This window comes from Arachis ipaensis, chromosome B6, assembly GCF_059453495.1.
Source record: "Arachis ipaensis isolate K30076 ecotype BB chromosome B6, ASM5945349v1, whole genome shotgun sequence".
Lineage (NCBI taxonomy): Eukaryota > Viridiplantae > Streptophyta > Magnoliopsida > Fabales > Fabaceae > Arachis > Arachis ipaensis.
The window spans coordinates 137,594,042-137,616,881 of NC_142441.1; the positions used below are offsets into that span (position 1 = coordinate 137,594,042).

At 36.9% G+C, this 22,840-nt stretch overlaps 3 protein-coding genes and 2 pseudogenes across 3 annotated transcripts; 3 read left to right on the forward strand and 2 right to left on the reverse strand.

Annotated features, from left to right (window-relative positions):
* Positions 1-216: 216 nt before the first annotated feature.
* On the forward strand, positions 217-2,251 carry LOC148562877 (uncharacterized). The gene is made up of 3 exons (XM_088491038.1): positions 217-227; positions 756-1,348; positions 2,055-2,251. Exons 1-3 carry the CDS (start codon positions 217-219, stop codon positions 2,249-2,251), a joined length of 801 nt encoding a protein of 266 aa, XP_088347164.1.
* On the forward strand, positions 2,248-3,967 carry LOC107647460 (uncharacterized). Its single transcript, XM_016351532.1, has 3 exons — positions 2,248-3,066; positions 3,244-3,435; positions 3,500-3,967. The coding sequence occupies exons 1-3, from the start codon at positions 2,248-2,250 to the stop codon at positions 3,965-3,967; spliced, it is 1,479 nt and encodes a 492-aa protein (XP_016207018.1).
* A 2,612-nt stretch (positions 3,968-6,579) lies between these two features.
* LOC107647461 (transcription factor MYC2-like) lies at positions 6,580-14,787 on the forward strand (annotated as a pseudogene).
* Positions 8,571-9,092, reverse strand: LOC148562878 (uncharacterized; annotated as a pseudogene).
* Positions 14,788-19,661: 4,874 nt separating the features above from the next.
* On the reverse strand, positions 19,662-20,841 carry LOC148562879 (uncharacterized). The gene is made up of 2 exons (XM_088489627.1): positions 20,307-20,841; positions 19,662-20,014 (listed from the first exon to the last, which is right to left on the reverse strand). The coding sequence occupies exons 1-2, from the start codon at positions 20,839-20,841 to the stop codon at positions 19,662-19,664; spliced, it is 888 nt and encodes a 295-aa protein (XP_088345753.1).
* Positions 20,842-22,840: the final 1,999 nt, after the last annotated feature.

Here is a 22,840-nt window from a genome sequence, read left to right on the forward strand (position 1 = left end):
TTTTGTCAGTATTTAAATCTTTTAAGTGCCAATTTAACGGTTAACTCTACGTTATTTAAGTATATGCAATATAAGTTTTATGATCAAACTTTGCTCTATAGCCAAGAGATATCCAAATTAAAGATTTACAAGTACACGTAGTAGGCTGATTTTTTTGGTTATGAAAGAGCTGAGTGTGTTGTGCCGGGTTATGGAATGAGGAGGAGCTAGACTAATATGTGGGACAGGTTTTTTGCTCAGAGTTGGTGATAAGAAATCGGACCCAACGATTTTCTTTTTTAGATTTCTTTGAGCAAATCAGAGGGTCCGTTTTGCATGGAGAGGAGGTATGAAAATAACATTAAGGAAATCGAACCCTGTGAATTTTACATGAACAAAATTTTTTTATATTACTTTAAGGTAATCGCATGGTCCGTTTTCATTGTTAACGAATTTTTGGATTTAGGTTGAGCAACTCGCCGGATCCGAGTTGTGGAGGAGTAAATTTTTTTTATTTTTACTAAAAGAAATCGGATGGTCTATTTTCATTATTATATAGTATATTTGAATTAGGTTAGAGAAGTCCCTTGGTCCGATTTGTGTGTATATATATATACTTGCGAAGGTCTGCAAATCTTAATCCGCCGACCAGATCTAACATTCTTCATCTTCTTCGACTTCTCTTCTTCTTCTTTCTCATGGTCTGTTGTTGAGCTGGTTGGCTTGGATAGAGAAAAATTCATAGTGAAGTATTTGTGTTTATTTAATTGAGTAAGAAGAATAGATGATAGAGTCCTTTTGAAAGTGTATTATTTTGGTCAGATTTTGTTGCAGACGCCTGAAGGGGTAAAATTTGTTTGTGAAGATCCGTTGGATGTTGTTATTCCATTCATAATTTCATTTGAAGAGCTTAAAGGTTTGATTTGTGAGAAGATTGATTCGGAGATGTCAAGAAAAATATCAAGTATTTTGTACAGATATCCTGTACCAATATTTGGTGGATTCGTTCGATTTCAGACGAAATATATAACGGACGAAGCGAGCATGCAGGAGATGTTTTCAACGTATATTGAAAGTCGTGCTCAAATCTCGTTCATCGAGTTGTACATTGAATTCGAACAATCTGAGGCCGACCAAAATATTTTACGAGAAGACTACAATAGTGACAGTGAGGAAGAGTTCGAAAGCAATTACGAAGTTATTGGTCCAGACGGAGATGAAAATCAAGGTGACGGTAGTGTGGCCCTGAATATGACAGACGTTGCAAATACACTCGCGAACGAAGTGCTATTTGAGGAGCCATCTTTCATGCGAGTTTTGGATTTGGAAGCCATGCGTGCTCCGGAGTTTCCGGACTATATGAGTGCAGGTACTCGTTTAGCATTTGTAAAATAGTTTATTTAGTCAAGTTTAAGATAAAAATAATTTGAGCTAATTAGTATTTAGGGTGCAGTATTTATTTAGTTATTTAGTGAATTAGTATTAATTAATAAGTATTTATTAGAGTATTTATGAAGTTATTAAGGCAATTGGTATTTATTTTTAGTTATTTAGTTAATTTGTATTTATTTAGTTGCTTAGTTAATTAGGGTTTATTTATTAATGAGTAATTATTATAGTATTTATGAAGTTATTTAGGCTATTAGTAATTATTTTTAGTTATTTAGTTAATTTGTGTTTAATTAGTTATTTAGCTAATTAGGCTTTAATAATTAGCATTTGTTATAGTATTTAATTTTAGTTGTTTAGGTCATTACTATTTATTTTTACTTAGTTAGTTAATTTGTATTTATTTAGTTATTTAGTTAATTAGGTTTTAATAATGAGTGTTTATTATAGAATTTATGAAGTTATTTGAAAGATCAGTATTTATTTTTAGTTATTTAGTTAAGTTGTATTAATTAACAGTGTGTATTAATGTATTTGTATTTTTATTTAATTGAGATTGAGATAATAATGTAATGTATAGCTTATTTATATCATTATTGATGTTGTGAGTACTTATTTAATATTTAATTTTGGGCATTAAACAATCGTGTATTAAAATACTTATGGTATGGCTGCCGTCCTGGCAGAAGTTCCTTTTGTCGTAGATGGTGAATTCGTCGTGGGGATGGAATTCAGTTCCAGGGAAGCTGTTATTAAGGCGATGAAGGAGTATACCCTCCGAAGATCTGTAGACTACCGTGTGTATGAGTCGGAGCCGTTGACATTTTATGCGAAGTGTACACAGTACGGTCAGGGTGTGATTGGCTTATCAGAGTTAGCATGATCAGCAGAAAGTACTGTTGGGTTATTAGGAGGTACAACGACAGCCACACTTGTACCAGAGCAACCATTTTCCAGGATCATTCAAAGCTGGATTCAAATACAATTGCAGAAGCCATTAAGCCGTTGGTTGAGGCTGACCCCTCTTTAAAAGTAAAATCAGTTATTACAGAAGTGCAGTCGAAGTTCAACTACACCGTCAGTTATCGAAAAGCATGGTTGGCTAAGCAAAAGTCAGTTGAGAAAATATTTGGAGGTTGGGAAGCATCCTACGAAGCGTTGATCATATGGTTTGAGGCCATGTGTCATAAGGAGCCATCAGCTGTCGTGCATTTTGAGACTATGCCAGCATATCAAGGGGATGACTTGGTAAGTAATATCCGGGTATTGCATCGAGTCTTTTGGAGCTATTACCCCTGCATTAGAGCATTCAGACATTGTAAGCCAGTTGTCCAGGTGGACGGGACTCACTTGTACGAAAAGTATAAGGGTTGCTTGTTAGTGGCCGTTTCGCAGGATGGTAACAACAATATCGTCCCAATTGCATTTGCTATTGTCGAGGGAGAGACTTCTGATGCGTGGCACTTTTTCCTTAATAACCTGTGTCAACATGTTGTGACTCGGGATGGTGTGGAGCTTATATCAGACCGACATGAGTCGATAAATGCAGCTGTGAAACGCAGTCACGGAGCTTGGTCACCCCTTAGAGCTTTTCACATATTTTGCATCAGGTATATAGAGTCGAACTTTCTGAGGAAATTCAAGGCACCGTACCTACAAAATCTTGTCATCAATATAGGTAACAATGATTACTTCAAAGTTTGTTACTAATGAAACTGCGATCAATGTAAACATCGTGAGACTTATTCTTTGTATGGTATATGATACTGAGCAGGATATTCGAGGACGGCTCGCGAGTATGAATTACGTTACCAGCATTTATGAGAGCGGGGCGAGGCATACACTAACTGGTTAAACCGTATTCCCCGTGAACAGTATGCATTGGCATTCGATGGTGGTTATCGATGGGGTCACATGACAACTAATCTAGTCGAATGCATCAACTCAATCTTGAAGGGTGCACGCAATCTCCCCATCACTGCACTTGTGAAAGCAATATTCTACAAACTAAATGAGTTGTTCACACGGAAAATAGCCGAAGCGGAGGCTCGGATTAATGCTGACCATGTTTTTTTCTGAGCATGTGACCTCCAAACTTCATGCAAATCAACTTGCATCAGGAAACATTCAGGTTAATTACTTCGACAGGCAGAATGAGGTCTTTGAAGTGCGTGAGATGCCAAGTAGAGTGGAATATGCTGTTGACCTATGTCATCAAAGATGTGACTGTGGTGAGTTCCAGGTGGACCGGATTTTTTGCCGGCATGTGTTTGCATGTTGTGCAAATCAACGACTAGATTGGCAGGTGTATGTGCATGATGTTTATAAGATGGACCAAATTAGACGCGTTTATCAGGCTAGGTTTAGGCCACTCGGGAATCCAACTACGTGGCCTTCTTACAATGGTCCTCGATTCGTATCGAACCCGTACCTGAGACGCGTTGCCAAAGGTCGGCCCAGGATGACGCACTTCTTGAATGAGATGGACACACGAATGTTACGGCGTCTGAGGCGATGTAGGCAATGTAGGGCTGAGGGACACAGTCGTAGTAGATGCCGTCAGGGCGGAGGTCCTAGTGCTGATCCTAACACGCAGTAGACTTGAATGTTATCTGAAACAATGTAACCCGAATTCAATGTACTTTCTCAAAATACAATTACTATAACATATTTCGATCTCCTAACACGATAATTGAATCATTGTAACCTATGTCACTGTACTTTATGATAATCGAATCATTGTTATTTACTTCAAGGTACTTTATGATAATAGAATCATTGTAACCTATGGCCAAGTAAAGCATTACATTCAAATTCATCATACATATAATAGTTAATGAAATTCAGGAACATCAACTGAAATATACAAAACTTAGTTGGTACTTAAGAAACTTCAATCATACATAAATAGTTACGGACAACATGACGAAAGATAACTGATACATAGATAAAACTAACTACACCACAACTACTTCTTCGCTGTCCACTTTCCAAAGGTGACGATGTTCTTGCATTTCTTCGCGGCCTTTTTGAACACAGACGGAGTGTATCGACTCGCGCTATGACGCGGTGGATCAATCCTGAGGTTGTAGCCTTTGCCTGTCTCATCTGGAGTACAGGTGCCACCTGCATATAAAACAATTAATCCAAGCAAGTATACAGTATAATCAACCGTAAACAACATATCATACATGAACATAACAATATCAATTGACCAAACAAGTAAATAATTTAATCAATCCTACCCAACAAACAATACGATACTATGACAACATCAATTGATGGAAAAAGTAAAGCAATTTTATACCTGCATCATTACGGGATTCTTCATCTTCTTCCTCCTCCTCATCTTCCTCGTCTTTCTCGTCATCTGGCTCATCCACTAAGTACTCATTAGTCTCATGCTCCAATGTCTTAGCATTTTCTTCAATCAGAGTCATCAAAACACGGCTCGGGTTTTGACTATTTAGAACTCCTCGATTGCCCTCACTCCTACTAGAATCACTAGATACAAACCCTCCAGAAGCACCCGAGTAGGTATAAAATGGATACCTCGCGTCAAATGAATGCCTACCCGCCATGAAGTCGGGCTGATGGCTATATTGTGCTTGGCCGGCATCTGAGGCCATGAACCCAAGCAACTGGCTAAAAGAACCTCCCTCTCCTGAGTCATACTGAGGCTGATGTATCGGGAATGACGTAGGAAACTGTATCTGAGGTACATATTGGCTTGTGGATTCAGGTTGCACTTCTGGCGGTGGCGGTGGAGGTGGAGGTGGAGGTGGAGGTGGAGTTGGAGGCGGCGGTGACTGTGGCTCTTGCTCTTCATTTTCATCATCCATAACCTGGTCACCCTCAACATCATTTTGGTCCACAAGTAATGACAAGTTCAAGTGATCGCCATACTTTGAACGGTACCAGTACATATAAGTATCTAATGGCTGCTGCGGACCCATGGGTTCCTCAGTAAGAACGTGATTATACCTGTTTGTCCACTGCATCACCCAAAATGAATGAGTCGTGGCTGTGGCCCAATTCAGATTCTTAGGACCAGTTAAGACTTCTCCGTGTGCCTGGTCTAGATTCCGTTCTTAATGAGGAACTCCCTGAACGAAACCGAACTGTCGTCTAAACCTGTCTGTAGCATGCCATTCAATACACTCAAAAGATACCAACGACACCGTTGCACTCCAAATGACTGAGTGCATGTAGATGTCTGCGAAAATTATGTCCGGATCAACACGATCAACAGAATACGCAACCCACAAAAACTGGTAACAATAAAGCAAACAAATAATTAAAATCCAAACAACTAATAATAATAATAATAATAATAATAATAATAATAATAATAATAATAATAATAATAAATAAATAATGATTAGTAACTAACCAATGACTTAACTATATCCTTCCTATTAGTAATCAAGCATAATAATAAACAATGAGCACAATAAAAAAGTAATAACCAAAATAAAATTACTTAGGTTCAATACAATATAGTATGAACAAGGACAACTTTCATTTCTATTTAATTTTATTTTAAACGCACTTATTTTTTTGTTTGTTTTTTAACAGACAGAATGAGAAAAAAATTAATCTCAAAAGAATTTGACTAAAAACACTAAGTATTACATAATTAAAACATGAAAAAATTTAAATATAAATGTATAACAAACATAATAATTTTTTATCATAAATAATTGTAACAAATGTTTATAGAATATTAATTGTTAGCAAAAAATCACAAATACAACGTTAATGCAAACACACCTGGCTTTCCTCAAGATCATCGAATGCCTTCCTAAAATGAGTAAGCTTAAGATATCTATAGACTCAGTCTCCACGCTCCCAGTTGCGCCACCTAATATAACGCATCTCATCAACACAATTGGATTCTAAATATGAAGATACCAGGTAAATGTAAGATAGTGTTACCTGTTGGCAAGCGAAAAACTGCGGGGTTCCCTAAGAACCGGCGCTAGATATGGTAGGCGCATCCATGCCCAACAAAGTAGAAATGTTAGCGGACCATCAATTTCCTTACAGTCAAACCGTGATGCCCTGCATAAACTCCTGTACAGATGTGCCAGGCATGCTGATCCCCAACTATACTATCCAATACTAGAAAAATCACTGAGAAGAGGCAAAAACTTCCAGTGGACAGATGCCCCAGTCTTGTCTCCAAACAAGATCGTACCGATCAACAACATGATGTGGCAATTAACGTACACCTGTATACTGTTTTCATCAGTCAACTGTAACCGTTCTTTTAAATTTCGTAGCCACGTAAGTTTTATGCCGCTTCCTCAACACTGCGACTTTAACGATGCGACCCCAAATTGGTGCAGACACTCCGCCTCTAAGGCTTCGAAACTACTCAAAGTCATCCCTGTCACTGGAAGACCATCGGTCAGAAGACCGAAGATCATAGCCACGTCTTCCAGTGTCACGGCACATTCACCAACCGGAAAGTAAAAGGTATGTGTGTCCGGGTGCCACCTTTCCACTAAAGCGTTTACCAGTGCTTTCTGACATTGAACAACCACAATCTGGGCGACATGGTAAAAACCAGTAGATCGTAAATGCTCCTCCACCCTCTTATTGTACCGATTCGGAAGGACAGGGTGATCACATATCAACATCCTTTCATCCTGCACACGCATAGCAAAATCACGATTGTGATTACACAACTATCATACATAATGTAAAAATATCTAATTAAAACATATAATTTTACTGATAATACTAAAACCTCCCCTAAAATAACATATTTCTGTCAACATTATTCTAAAAAAATTATTCCACAAAAATTAAAGAACGAAATTATAAAAGTTAACTAATTAATTATTATTACTAATATTATTACACAAAATTAGTAACAAGTCATTTTTATTACTAATCTATTATATTGAAAAAAAAATTCTCCACAAGACTCAATTAAATTAATTACATTTAAGCACACATATTCCTAACTATTATTTAAACATATAATCCTAAATTGTTAAAATTAATTATAACAAGTAACTACTTAACTCTACTTTATAATATTATTACAAAAATTTATAAACAAGTAATTTTAAATACCAATTTATTATATTGGAACAAAATTGTAAACAAAAATTAATTATACTTAAACACACTTATCTAAGTTTCATTTAAATATGTATTCCTAAATTTTTAAAATTAATTATAATAGTTAACTAATTAACTATAACTCTACTATTGTTAAAAAAATTATAAAAAACTATTTTTTATTACTAATCCATTATATTTAGCAAAAACTCAGCCACAAGAATAACGCAAATTAAAAATATATATTTCTAACTACATATATTACTAAATTTCTACCATTAACTATAACTACTTAATTATAATTTTTAATATTACTCCAAAAATTTTTAAAAATGCCTGTTTTATTTTATTTATAACATATTATATTACAACACACCCAGCTCTTCCATAACCAAAAAAATTAGCCTATATTATAAACATTTTAAACAAGAATCAACTACATTTACACTTTTTTTTAAACATTTATTTCTAAAATTCTATCAATAAATTATAAACTCGGTCATTGTCAGTTCAAGTTCTAACAACAATAAACTTAACTAAATTTCAAAAATAATAATCAGAACTATGAAATATAAAAAAAATTAACAAATAAACTTACATAATCAAAATAGTTGAGATATTTTACAATGTGAAGTTCCGGCCGATCAATCTTTCTTGGTTTTGATTTATGGGACATTTTCAAATTTTTTGGAGAAGCCCACGAATGAGAAGCAGCAAGCTTTCAGGTTTCAGGGAGGAAGAAGATGGCATCCAACTCGGTGGGTGGGGAAGTAAGGGGAAAGTGAGGATAGGAAGGGGACTTGTGGGGTTAAAAGGGGCACCGTCCTGGGGAGCTATGGGCGTGCGACGCGTGGAGAACTCTTCCACAAATCAGACGGTTCGCGTGCTTAATTACCACTACTCGCACGGTCCGATTTGGCTAGGGCAAGTCCCTCGGTCCGATTTGTATATGCACTGACACCATACCAATGTAAAGCTCGCCTCCTCTCCATAACGCCGTCCAACACAAACTGTGGCTCCATAATAAAATTAATTTGCGTATATGTCCAGATGGCAAATGCTAAACGAGTACCTGCACTCATATAGTCCGAAAACTCCAGAGCATGCATGGCTTCCAAATCCAAAACTCACATGAAAGATGGCTCCTCAAATGGCACTTCGTTCGCGAGTGCATTTGCAACGTCTGTCACATTCGGAGCCACACTGCCGTCACCTTGATCTTCATCTCCGTCTGGACCAACAACTTCGTAATTACTTTCGAACTCTTCCTCACTGTCACTATTGTAGTCTTCCCGTAAAATATTTTGGTCGGCCTCAGATTGTTCGAATTCAATGTACAACTCGATGAACGAGATTTGAGCACGACTTTCAATATACATTGAAAACATCTCCTGCATACTCGCTTCGTCCATTATATATTTCGTCTGAAATTGAACGAATCAACCAAGATATCTGTACAAAATACATGATATTTTTCTTGACATCTCCGAATCAATCTTCTCACAAATCACACCTTTAAGCTCTTCAAATGAAATTGTGAACGGAATAACAACATCCAACGGATTTTCACAAACAAATTTTACCCCTTCAGGCGTCTGCAACAAAATCTGACCAAAATAATACACTTTCAAAAGGACTCTATCATCCATTCTTCTCACTCAATTAAATAAACACAAATACTTCACTATGAATTTTTCTCTATCCAAGCCAACCAACTCAACAACAGACCATGAGAAAGAAGAAGAAGAGAAGTCGAAGAAGATGAAGAATGTTAGATCTGGTCGGCGGATTAAGATTTGCAGACCTTCGCAAGTGTATATATATACACACAAATCGGACCAAAGGACTTCTCTAACCTAATTCAAATATACTATATAATAATGAAACGGACCATCCGATTTCTTTTAGTGAAAATAAAAAAAAAATTTACTCCTCCACAACTCGGACCCAGCGAGTTGCTCAACCTAAATCCAAAAATTCGTTAACAATGAAAACGGACAATGCGATTACCTTAAAGTAATATTAAAAAAAAATTTTGTTCATGTACAATTCGCAGGGTCCGATTTCTTTAATGTTATTTTCGTACCTCTTCTCCATGCAAAACAGACCCTCCGATTTGCTCAAAGAAATCTAAAAAAGGAAATCGTTGGGTCCGATTTCTTATCACCAACTCTGAGCAAAAAACTTATCCCACATCTTGGTCCAGCTCCTTCTCATCCCATAACCCGGCACATACAACACACCCAACTCTTCCATAACCAAAAAAATCAGCCCACGTATTAACCTTAAATAAAAAAGGTTTATTAATTTATATGCCAATAATAAATGATTGATGGTTATTTGTTGTACATGTAACATTTTTTCTGTAGTATGCGATTAAGATATATCTATCATCAAGTATGGTGATTTATCTCTAAATGACTGGTAGACATTTCACCATTGATCCAATGTTAAATTTTTTATACTAAAATGAGATTTGAGTCCTCAGTATTTGATTAAGAAAAGATAAATAAACTACTTTGCCAAACTACAGCCCGCAATCCCGCATTATATGGCAAAACTTTGTTTCCTAGTTAGTTAGCAAAGAGTATGATACCAAAACAACTCGTAAAACTTAAAACAGGAATAGGTCATACAACGTTAGAGCTATATACTGAACCCTACACACACATCGTAACTCTTTGCATGCAGTTAGGTAATATAAATTTACTCATTAGACAGTAGATATTGCACACTAAAATCAATCATCAAAATTAATTGGGTATGTAATATATATGTGGTTGTGGTTTAACTACATACCAAATTTAACACCAAAATTATTAGAATAATTTTATCTGTGATGTGCGTTTGTTGGGTGACACAAAAAAGCTTTAACTTTTGGACAAGAACAATAATCGATATCCCTAATGATTTGCACAATGTCTATGATTGGGACATATTTTCTCAACCCCTACTTTATATATATGATATATGGTGTTGTTGACAATTCTTGCCTAATAATTCACGTTGATTTTGACCTGGATGGGTTTTGTTACACATTGAATTATTATCTTAGCTTGTAGTTAATAATATTTACCAGTAAGATAGAAGCAAGAATATAAGAGCCATGCATAATCATTGAATCCTATATCTTGCTTTTTTCCACTGACAGCGGAAAGCATATATATGACTTAACAGAAAAGCTATTTTCAAGTTTTCAACTAATAAGACTAATTTCTTTTATATATATAAAAAAAAAAGAAAAGAAATTAAATTAGATGAAAAAACATTAATAATAAGTAGAAGACAAATTGAAAATAGTTTTTCTAACTAGGTTTGTTGGATTTTTTCTAAAATAAAATAAAAAAATTTATTTTTGTAGAATAATTATTCTGAGATTATATTTCGGAATTTTTTTTTGTTGGATGCAAGTTCGTTGTCATCCTCGACAAATCTTATCAAATTTATAAGATTCGTTATGCTCTTCGGCGAATTTCAATTACTTCAATTTTACATCTTTTCTTTTTTAATGTTGGGGAGTACCATTTCTACTATACTATTCTTCCTTGCATGTATGTGCCACACACAATTGAACAAATAATAACTTAAATATAAAATTTGTAACATCTCAAGTTTTTGAAAATTAAATAATAAATTATTTGTGAATTTTTATACTTAATTATGATTTTATTTTTAAAAAATTATTTTACTAAAAGAAAATAAATCAAAGTCATGGGACTTTAAGTTTAAAATTAATTAAAACTCATATAATTTTTATAATAATTGAGTATTTTTTTATTTAAAATTTAAAATTTTAGTTATTAAAAAATAATGAAAATTTTATATGATTTAATTTAAATATTAAGAATTTGAATTTTATTTTATGAATAAAAGAAAATTAATTTGATTATCTCTAATTTTAAATTAGAATATTTATTTAAAATAATTTGTAAGTTGGTAAATAAACAATATTTTTAAAGATAATTATATTGAATTATATTTAGTTTTTTTAATCACTGCTCTATTTTTTAACTGTATCAAAATACTTATCTTATCCTTATTCCTTTTACCCCTAACCCTAATTTTACGCTAACCCACACTTACTCAACGCCACTCATTCCCTTAACCCTAACCTACCCCCAGCTGCCACCCACACCCAAAAAATGGAGAAATAACAGAAAAGAAAGGAAAAAGAGAGAAGGGAGAAGAAGAAGGAAGGAGAGGGAGAAAAGGGCGACGGCATCGACTGGGGCCTCGCCGTCGTCGCTGTTGAGCATGAAGGAAGAGAGAGGTCTGCACAATGGAGGGAGAGAGAGAGAGAGAGAGAGAGAGAGAGAGAGAGAGAGAGAGAGAGAGAGAGAGAGAGAGAGAGAGAGAGAGAGAGAGAGAGAGAGAGAGAGAGAGCTACCGTCGATGCCATCAAGCTGTCACCATCACTGGATCCACAATCGCCGCCAAGAATTCCGTCACTGTCATTTCAGCGCCACCGTCGCGGATAGCGTGGCCGTCGCTATCGAAGGCGTGGAGAGAGGGAGACTGAAACTAAACCACGTGAGCCAGAGGAGCATTTTTTTTTAACAATGTAAACGAGATACATTTATAATTATCTCGTTTATAGTGTAAACGAGATAAGATTGGGGATGTATTTTCATAATAATTTTTATAAATATTTATTTCTGTAAATAAAGCATTTATTTAATTTATTTAAATAAAAAATCCTAAGATTAACTCAAATAATTAACAACAATCAACTAGTTAAATAAAAAATAATTAACTCTGATAATAATAAACTTAGAAAATCAACAACAATAAACAATAAGTCAATAATTAACTTAGAAAATAAACAAGTCAATATTAACTCAAACAATTAACAACAATCAACCAATTAACAACAATCAACCAATTAACTCAAATAATATCAGAACAGAAATCAGAACAATACAGTTGGGGATCGTACACTTGCAGAACAATAAATAGAAATCAAAATAATAAACTAATACATGAACTAAATTTGGAAAAAAAATTTAAATCTCATTGCAAATTTTCTAGTACATAACAAATTAAAATTAGATAAATTAGGGTTTAGGGTTTAACTACCCAAAACTAATTAGTGAGTTACCTGGAGATAGTGGCGGTTCAGAGGACTTTTCTAGCGTAGTGGTAGCACGGATGCGAAATGGCGGCGACAATGAGCAACCAGAAGGGATGCATTAGGGTTTTTTTAAACAAATTAAAAAAAATAGAAAGAAGGAAGAAGGGCGACACAGGGAGCAGCAGCGATAGTGGTGGCAGCGATGGCGGCGACAACAGTGGCAGAAGCAATGAAAATGGCGATGATAGAGTGACCAACGCGACGCAAGGAGTCTACGCAGTCTTTGAACGCTGTTGGTGGTGGCTGATGCTGGTGGAGGGACTGCCAGAAGTGATTTGGGGGGGGAGAGAGAGAGAGAGAGAGAGAGAGAGAGAAGAGTAGTTCAAAAATAAGGGGAGAGCTTCGCGATTTGAATTTAGGACAAGATTACCGTCGGATTTACCGATGGATAAATTTGACAGTAACGCTTTGTGAAATACCAAAACACAGCATTGCACTAATTCCGATTACCATCGGATTTACCGGCAGTTAAGTCCGATGATAATACTTTGCAAATGACCAAAATGCAGTGTTACACTAATTCGGATTACCGGCGGATAAATCCGACGATAATTTTTTTACCCGACGAATTTATTGCCAAATCTGCCAGTAAACCGCCGCTAATGTCTGACTCTAAATTCGACAATATTCAGCGTTTTTTTGTAGTGCCTAACCCTTTCTATTTTTAATTTATAACTTTTATTTATAAGTATATAATTAAACTTTTACTAATTTCTTCTTAACCACTAATTATATAGGTATTATAGTCATAATAGTTTCAGAGAAGATCCTACATGAGTTTCTTCTCCTCATCAAGATATCGAAATCACTAATGAGAGAGTTAACTATTTGAAGAGGTATTTTTTTGATAAAAAAGTAAGGGTAAATACCCTTTTCGACCCCTGAACATTTTAAAGTGGGACATATCGCACCTTTATCATTCAGAAACCTCAAGCGGGTCTTCAACCAACGACATAAGTGGACAAATCGACCCCTGTGACCGGTTGCTAACAGGTTGCCTGGATGACGTGTCAGGTGAAGGCTGAGTTGTCAACTCCAGATGCCACGTGTAAGTAGAAATTGTTGCAGGGACTCAAAACCCCCTCCCTGCAACTGAAACGGCGTCGTTACATTGGGTTAACTCAAATGCAACCTACTCCTTGACCCAATCTCTCTCTCTCTGAAAAAAAAATCAGCCTTCATGAGCTCCTCCGGCCTCTCCTCTCTCTGGCTCCCTCCGCCACAATCCGCCGCCTCCACCTCCACCTCCGCAGCACCACCACCACAGCAACAACAACCACCTCCTCCGCCGCCGTTCAACCAGGAAACCCTTCAGCGTCGACTCCAAGCCCTAATCGAAGGCGCAAGAGAGAGCTGGACCTACGCAATCTTCTGGCAGTGCTCCTACGACTACTCCAACGGCCTCACACTCTTAGGTTGGGGCGAGGGTTACTACAAAGGCGAAGAAGATAAAGGCAAAGCCATAAAAACGACATCGTTTGAGCAGCAGCAACACCGTAAGAAGGTCCTTAGAGAATTAAACTCTTTAATTTCAGGTCCTTCAGCTTCTGAATCCTGGCCCTTGAGTTCTGCAGATCAAGGAGAGAACGATCCTTTTTCGTTGTGGCTCAACGACCCTTCTTCTTCGGCTGGTGGGATCGAAACGGTTGCCAACAACAAAACGGTGCCGGTTATATCCAATCCTGGCACCTCCATCGTGGTAACCAAAGCTCTGAAGAATCCGCAACAGAATCAGGGATTTGTGCTGAAGGAATTGAATTTCTCGAGCTCGTTGAAGCCGGAATCTGGTGAGATTCTGAGTTTCGGAGAGAATAAGAAGGGTTCTTATGGTGTAAACAGTAATAACGGTGGAAACAATTTGTTCTCTGTTCAGTCTCAGTCGCAGTTTGTCTCCAATGAGAGCAAGAAGAGGAGATCCCCTACTTCGCGGAGCAGCATTGAGGATGGAATACTGTCTTTTACTTCCAGCGTGATCTTGCCGGCTTCCAATGTGAAGTCCGGTGGTGGCGGAGGCGGAGATTCAGATCATTCGGATTTGGAAGCTTCTGTGGTGAAGGAGGCCGTTGAGCCGGAGAAGAGGCCGCGAAAGAGAGGGAGGAAGCCGGCAAAACGGAAGGGAGGAGCCGCCCAATGCAACGACGCCGTTTCAGTTGCAGGGAGGGGGTTTTGAGTCCCTGCAACAACTTCTACTTACACGTGGCACCTGGAGTTGACAACTCAGCCTTCATCTGACACGTCATCCAGGCAACCTGTTAGCAACCGGTCACAGGGGTCGATTTGTCCACTTATGTCGTTGGTTGAGGACCCGCTTGAGGTTTCTGAATGATAAAGGTGCGATATGTCCCACTTTAAAATGTTCAGGGGCCGGAAAGAGTATTTACCCAAAAAGTAATTAAATATTGAATTTGCAAGCTTTCTGATGGTACAGGTGTCTTTGATTATTATGACTCCATGAATGATAGAGGCATAATCAATGCAAAATCTTGATGGCTAATTCATAGTGATAAAGTAAAACTCTTCAACCAATTGCTCTTTGGCTACTAGGACAACCATCTTCATCTTCATCTTCTTGTTGTGAAAGAAATTGGAGCACTTATTCCTTTATCCATTCCCTAAAAAAAAAAAACAAGTTGAAGTCTAAACGTGTAAAAAATTTAATATTTATCCACACTAATCTTCGTCTTCTGTCAAGAAAAATTCTATAATACAATAAAGAAAAAATTATGATATGGAATATTGCCGGAGATGAGTTTTTACCAATTGACGAAGAAAATGGTATTTTTAAAGTTGCCCACTTTTCTTTTGATGAACCGGAGTTGAAAAGAGTAATTTTTTCTAATGATAAAGATATCAACAATATATGATAGAGAAATAATATGACTTTAGATAATTTTTTTTTGTGTACATATAATGTATATAAATCTTACTAATTCTATTAAGACATAAGAATTTATAATTTTATCTTTTAAATACTTATATATATACTTTAAAAAAATACATGTCATATGATTATTTTTAAAAATAATTATTGATTTTATATTAATGAATATATTATTTATATACGCATATCCTCGTATCCGACAATTTTTTAAAATTGGTGTATCATTGTGTCTCATATCATATTATATTCTATGTCTGCGTCTATGTTTTATAGGTGACTATGTGTAACATAATAAGAAATACCATAATTACTACTCTAACTACTAGAACTTTATTAACAACTAAAGAGACATCAACAACCACTACCAACTAGAGTCTTATTATCTACTCAATACTCTGCAAAATTGTAGAGATAAAAAGTTAATTTATATAAAAAAAAATTGTTAAAAATAATCTCTTTTGATGCTCTTTGTCCAAATTTTTCATAGTTTTTTTTTTCTCCTCTTTTATGAGAAATGCATAATTTTATATGCCTTTCTGCGTGGTTAGAGAGAGGTAAACCAGAAAAAAAAAAAAAATCAAATTTGAGTCAACCAAACCAAACAAATTTTTTGGTATCAAGGAACTAATTAATAAAGCATAGGTTGTGTTTTAAATAATTTCTTATTCGTCTTTAGGTTGAATTTTTATATATATTTTTTAAAGTAAAATGTGATAATGGATAACATCTGTAATTATATATTTATTATATTTAAAATTATATAATTATTTTAATAGTATTACTAAATATTAAATAAAATAACTTTAAATTATTTGGACGGATTTTTTTCTCCCAAACACCATTAGTTTTATTTTGAGAGTATAATAGTAATGGTAATTAATAATTGATGTTGTACGGGAATACTATTAACTAGGGATTATTTTTCTGTGTATATGGGTTTTTCTTTTTGGTCTGGATCCGGTCAGGCCAAGGGCTAAGCCCAGCTGAACTAAACAGATATGGGCATATGACTACAAGGGGTTTTGTTTGAAATTATCATTTGCTAGAATTTGCATGGGTCTCTCTATGCAAATTGGCCCATTAACTTTCCAAACGGGGACTAGGATAAGCATTACATGAGACTTCGAGGTATGAATTTCTATCACAACACGATTCGGTCAGTGACTAGCGCATAAGGAAAAGGTTCACAGCAAGCCTATTAATCATAATTTCTCAATAATAATTTTTTTCAAAAGATATAATTTTAAGAGGGGTTGCTACATACGTCACTTTCAACCACTATTTTTAGCCTCCATATTTATTTACGTATATAATACAAAATTCAAAAATTAAAAATAAAAATTTTCCTTTTAACCTTATTCTCATGCACTAAATCAAACATTTTTCTCCTTCCCTCACTCTCACTCTCATTCTCCGACACGACTCCTTCCTCATTCTTATTCTCAATAATGATTCTCCTTCCTCCTCTCTCTCCAACGGCACAATTCTCCTTCCTTTTCTTTCCGACGGCACAATTCTCTTTCGTTCTCTTTTAAACGCGGTTGCAATTTTCTTTTCTCTATCTCGGACGCAGTGCTTTCTGTCTCAAGCGCGAATTTCATCGACTGCATTTTTTCTTTTTTGATTCTATAAGGTAATTAAATTTCTATTCATTGTTTGATTCTACATTTTTTCTGTTTTATTCTATCAGTTTCTTTGACGACATTTTTCTTGTTCATTTTGAGCTTCTATGAACTTCTTCGACTGCATTTTCCTTCTTCATTTTGAGCTTCTATGAATCAATTTGTGTTGTGCATAATTTGTACTAAAAATATTTAAGTTAGGGTTTTGAATTAAAGTCTCAATATGCTAATTTCAACAATTGATTATAACTGAATTTTTGTGATATGAGTTGAATTGTGTTCAGGGGCGGAACTTAGTTCAAACAAGGGGACCATGACTCCCCCAAATTTTTTATAAAAAAATTAGTAGTACTTTTTCAAAAGATAAAAAATAGTTCAATTGACTTAAATACTTTACTATGACTTAAAGTACCCAATAAGTTCAATAAGCAACACTCCCTCTATCTTTAAGTTCAAATATAAAAAATTAGATAATTTTATGAGAAAAGGATAAATTAGTCCCTGACCTTTTAACCCGAGGACATTTTCGTCTCTGAGCATTGGAAAATACATTTAAATCCCTGACGTTCCTAAAAACCAGACCGATCAGTCCCTTCGTCCGTGAGCCACCGTCAGACCGGACGGAAAATGCTGACTTGGCTCCCCCTATGCTTACCTGGCTCAACGGCGTTCCAGCGTGGCACGTTAGTGGGTTGGAGGATTTGAAAACAGGACACATAAGTCCCTCTAACTCAAAACGACGTCGTTTTGAGTGCTGCCCTAATACTAAAATTCGTCTGGGTCGTTCCTTCATGGTGGTGGCTGGTGGTGAGGAGAAGACTTGTTCAGAGTTCAGTAATGGCTACGAAGGGAGCATCATCAACCTCAAGAAGAAGTGTTAGTGGAGTAAGAGAAGAAAATTCTGTTTCAAACTCAGTTGCAGGTGGTGTTCATGCTGACCATCCAGACGACGCCGTCGCCCCTAGGTGTTTTTGTGGAGTTTATGCAATAATGTATAAGTCGAGGACCAGAAGCAACCCTAACAGAATCTTCTTGGGTTGTCCATTCTACAAGGTTAGTTTAAAAATTCTTGCTTTGGTTTGATCTGAGATGGATGCGGGCAGTAGATGATGTTGGTGATTTTGACAGGGAAAGGAACCTCATTGCAAATTTTTTTGTTTGGGTCGATGAGTATCTTGCTAGAATAGGAAGCAATTGTTGCATCTGTGACAGCAGAGATTTGGTTAAGAAACATGTTAAAGTTGTAGAAGAGCAAGAGGAAAACGAAGATGAACTGGATGCAAGAATGGCTGTTTTGGAGGAGAAAATTATTGCTTTGGAGAAGAAGAAAAACCCATTAGCCTTGTGATTTTCTGTAATTATATTTGCTGTTGTTGTTGCCTTTTATGTAGCTAGTGCTTGAGAGATGAACTATAGCAATCATGATAGAGAATGGCATTTTGTAGGTTTATGTTGTGTATTGAAACATGCCATTTTGGCAAGTCATGGGTCCTGTAATCTGAATGGAACTCTAGTTATAATATTAGTATGTTAAACTTATGTTTTGAATATCTAAATAAACTTGGAAACATTGAGGAATTAGAGGCAGTAGTTGCATACATAATTTAGAAAGAGGATGTTATATTGCTAAACAAGATTTCAAGTTTTTCATAGCCACTGTTTACTAAATCTTCCCAAAATGAAAAAGTCTCCTAAACTGAACAGCATTAATGAAGCTTAACATGTCAAAAGTAAGCCTCAAACACAAAATACAAGGCATAAGCCAAACTGCAAAGTCAACATAACTAAAAGCTACACAGATCTTTACTTCTTAGGCACAATGGTAGGTGGATTAGGGATGAATTTGAACAATATGGTTGTGGCCGGGCTTGCTGCCGCTAATGTCTCCTGGGTAGCTGATGCACTTGTTCCTGGTACGACTTGAGGTGGTTGTGGGCCAGTGGAGTTTGGCTGACTTTGAGGGGGTTGTGGAGTGGGGCATAGTGGAGCTGGTGGCCTGAATATCTTCTACTTGGGCCTCATCTTTGCTGGAGCTGCTTGAGTTTTTTGGGCCGCTGTAGATGGAACTTGGAGTGGAGGGCGAAACGGTGTCCTTCTGGTCACTGGTGCGGGCCTGACTTGGGGTGCTGCTGGTGTTACTGCCACAGGGTTGGAAGGACCTAGGATGACACCACTTGAAACCTGTGTTAAGAGCTGGGTTGACAAGCATTGTAATTAGTCATACAAATTATACAAGGTAGTCACCCAATAATCAATCATGCACATTGAACAGATTGTAACTTACATCAGGTGTGGATTGCTGAGTAGTTATGTTATGATCCTGAACAGATGAAGCATCCTGACTAGGTGGAGCATCCTGACCAAAATAGACAATAAATCAACCAGATTACTCCTAAACATATAAAACAGAACTAGTAAATAAATATTCAAGTAAGCACATAAACTCCTATCATAGTTAAGAAATCAAACCATATAACTCCTAAAGCAAATTACTTACACTATCATTTGGAGCTGATTGTGACAGTGGGATGACTGCCATTGACTGAGATGTGGAACCTTTCTTGGGCTTCTTTGTCTTAGGTTTTCAATTGGGATCAGATGGAGCGCCCTTGCATGTCTTGTAGTTATGTCCCGTTGAACCACACTTACTACAAGTTACTTTGAATGACCTCTTCAACTTATCTCCCTGTTGCATCATTGGCTCAGCTGGATCCTTCTGTCTATTATGTACTTTTGGCCTGCCAATTGGTCTCTTTATGATAGGAGGATCTGGCCTAGAATACTCAGTCCTTGTCCAGAACTCCTCACTTGGCACTGGCTGAATACAATGAGCATATGTCTTGTGTATTGACTCCATGCATAACCATGGATGCACATAATCCTTTGGATGATCATGCCTCTTCTTTATGGCTGCTATGGCATGGATACATGGCATGCCTAACACAGAAGATAACAGCATGAACCAGACTTGACTTAACCATTCATTCAGCAAGCATGAAAATCATATATAACACTAAATTCATCATTCAACCAACAACTTGACAGCATGAAAACCATATATAACTCCATCATTCAGCCAAAAACTTAACAGCATGAAAACCATATATAACTCCATCATGCAGCCAACAACTTAACATATTGAAAACCATATATTAAAGTAAATTCAGCCAGCAAGTTAACATATTCAGCCAACAAATTAAAACATTGAATGCCATTTATTAGAACTAACCAGTCAGCTGCCATTTGTTGCAGGAGCAGGTCTGCCTCATGAGATCAACATCCACCTTTGTAGCTTTACGAGTTACTTCGAAACGCTTGCGTGCATCATCACCTGTCCAGTCGGCACGCCATTTATTGCTAGGCCTTATTAGACGCTCCATCCTCTTCTGCTGAACTGGTGCAAGCTTTCCTGTATAATCACTAAGTAGCTCTTTATGCTTAACCATTCTCCGCATTAGATAGCACCTAATTTCCTCACACATTGTGAGGATAGGCTTGCTTCTGTAGTTAACTATCTTCGAGTTGAACACCTCACACATGTTATTTGTGAGGTTGTCCACTTTTGGCCCGTGGGAGAAATACGCCTTCACCCAAGTTGCTGGCTCAAACTTGGAAAGATATTCCCATGCCCCCTGATTAATACCTTTGAGCTTCTCCATTTGTTCTTTGAACTCGGGTATGGTGGTGCACCTAGCACAATCCCAAACCACCTCCCGAATGTACAAATCCTTAAATCGGTTTATGAAGTTTTTCCAAATGTGCATCACACAGTTTCGGTGATGTGCATTTGGCATCACTTCTTTCAACGCAGGCAGTAATCCCTAACACAGTACACAAAGGTTTCACAATTAAACATAACTAGTAAATTCTGAACAAATGCATTATTAAACTAGGCATATCAGTGAATAAATGTCTAACTGCAATAGAATTCATATTGAAATAATTGAACCATTATCAATATTATAAATAGTTGTTAGTGTTACCTTCTGTTGGTCGGACATGAAATTCCAACCATGAGTCTGCACATCCCCCAGCTCCTCCTGAAGTAGGGTAAGAAACCATTTCCAAGACTCTTTGGTTTCAGACCTTGCAACTCCGTAAGCAACAACATAAAATTGATTATTCACATCCTGTGCCACTGCAATTAGGAGTTGTCCACCATAGTATGTTTTCAGGAAGCAACCATCAAGGTGTATTAGAGGCCTACATCCACTCTTGAATCCCTGCTTGCATGCCTCTAACCCTATATACAGCTTATCAAACAGTGGAGGGGCTTGAGGAATTGGAGTTACACACACCTCTGCCCTGGAGCCAGGGTTGCTTCTCAGAATTTCAAACAAGTAATCCCTCACATTATTGTACTGCTCCCTCTCATTGCCCATTATCTTCTCCCTTGCTTCCTTTACTGCTCTATAGACCATTTTTGGATGTGCAGTGAGTGAGAACTCCTCTCTCAGAAAGTCAATTGCTTCATTTGTTCTCATGTGAGGCTGTGAACTCATTCTCTTATCCACCTTCTTACTAATCCAATGTTGATCAACAGCGTTACTTCCTAGGTCCCTTGCACAAGTGTGATCGTTTTTGTAAGTCTTCACCTGATAGCATTGCAGTGATTTATTGTATGATAAATGAACTCACCACGGGCAGTCATCATTCATGCATCCCACCCTAACTCTCTCCCTATCATTTTTAATCCACCTAAGCTCTCTACCCTCAGAAATGAAAGAGTCTTTCACAACTTCTTTAAATCTCTCTATGGTTGCAAACTTTGTCCCTAACTCAAACCTGCCCTCTCCAAAAGCATAATCATCATCAAATTCAGGAAATGTGTGCTTGCTGGACTCATCATCAGTGGAGTTAGGAGTGTGTAAATCCTCAGAATGGTAATCATATATGGGGTCATCATCATCATCCTCTGGGACTGCACTGACATAGAACCTTACAGTTGGACCTCTGTTGGGTTGTTGATCATTGGGCCCAGAATTGGCCTGCTGCTGTATATTGGGCTCACTACTGGCCTGCTGCCTTCTATTCACCTCAGATGTTCCTATTCCACTGCTTTGTCCCTTCTTTAACCAACTTCTCCTATTCCTATTCACACCTGTCTTCTTTGCAGCTGGCTTCTTGGCACATGGCTTCTTTGCAGAAGGATTTCTTGGAGACACAATTTTTTCCTTTCCTTTACTTACTTTCTTCCTCTTGCGTGCTCTGTCCTCAGCACTATTATCACCATCATCACTGTCACTTTCATATCCGGCTGGTGGCGGTTTATATGGCTCATCCTCCGTACTCTCATATCCATCATCTGAAGATGAACTCTGAATCTCTTCTAACACAGGACTCTTGCCTTTGTTTCCACCATCCTCCACAATCTCAGGCTCATCAACAGGGTGGTCAAAGTACAGGTAAAACTCATTCGTCTTTGTATTCTTCATTTTGTTCTCTCGCATGGCATTGATCCCTGCATCCCTTGTCAAACTGTGCAGCCCCGACTCAACATCTTCACTCAATGGATCATACCAATAAACTGCCCTGTACGAATGGTACCCCAAGCCTTTAAAAAGTGTGATCAAATTCCCAAAATTCACAAAATCCAGGTCCATTTCGGGAAATTTCTCTACCTTTCCATTCTGATAAACAAGGGAACCATTACTGTTTCTAACAAAACTACCTCCATGGTGGAAAACTGGCACCACAAACACATCTACCATCTGGAGAAAAAAATAAGAACAGAAATCAACGATCAACTACCTCTACACTCAT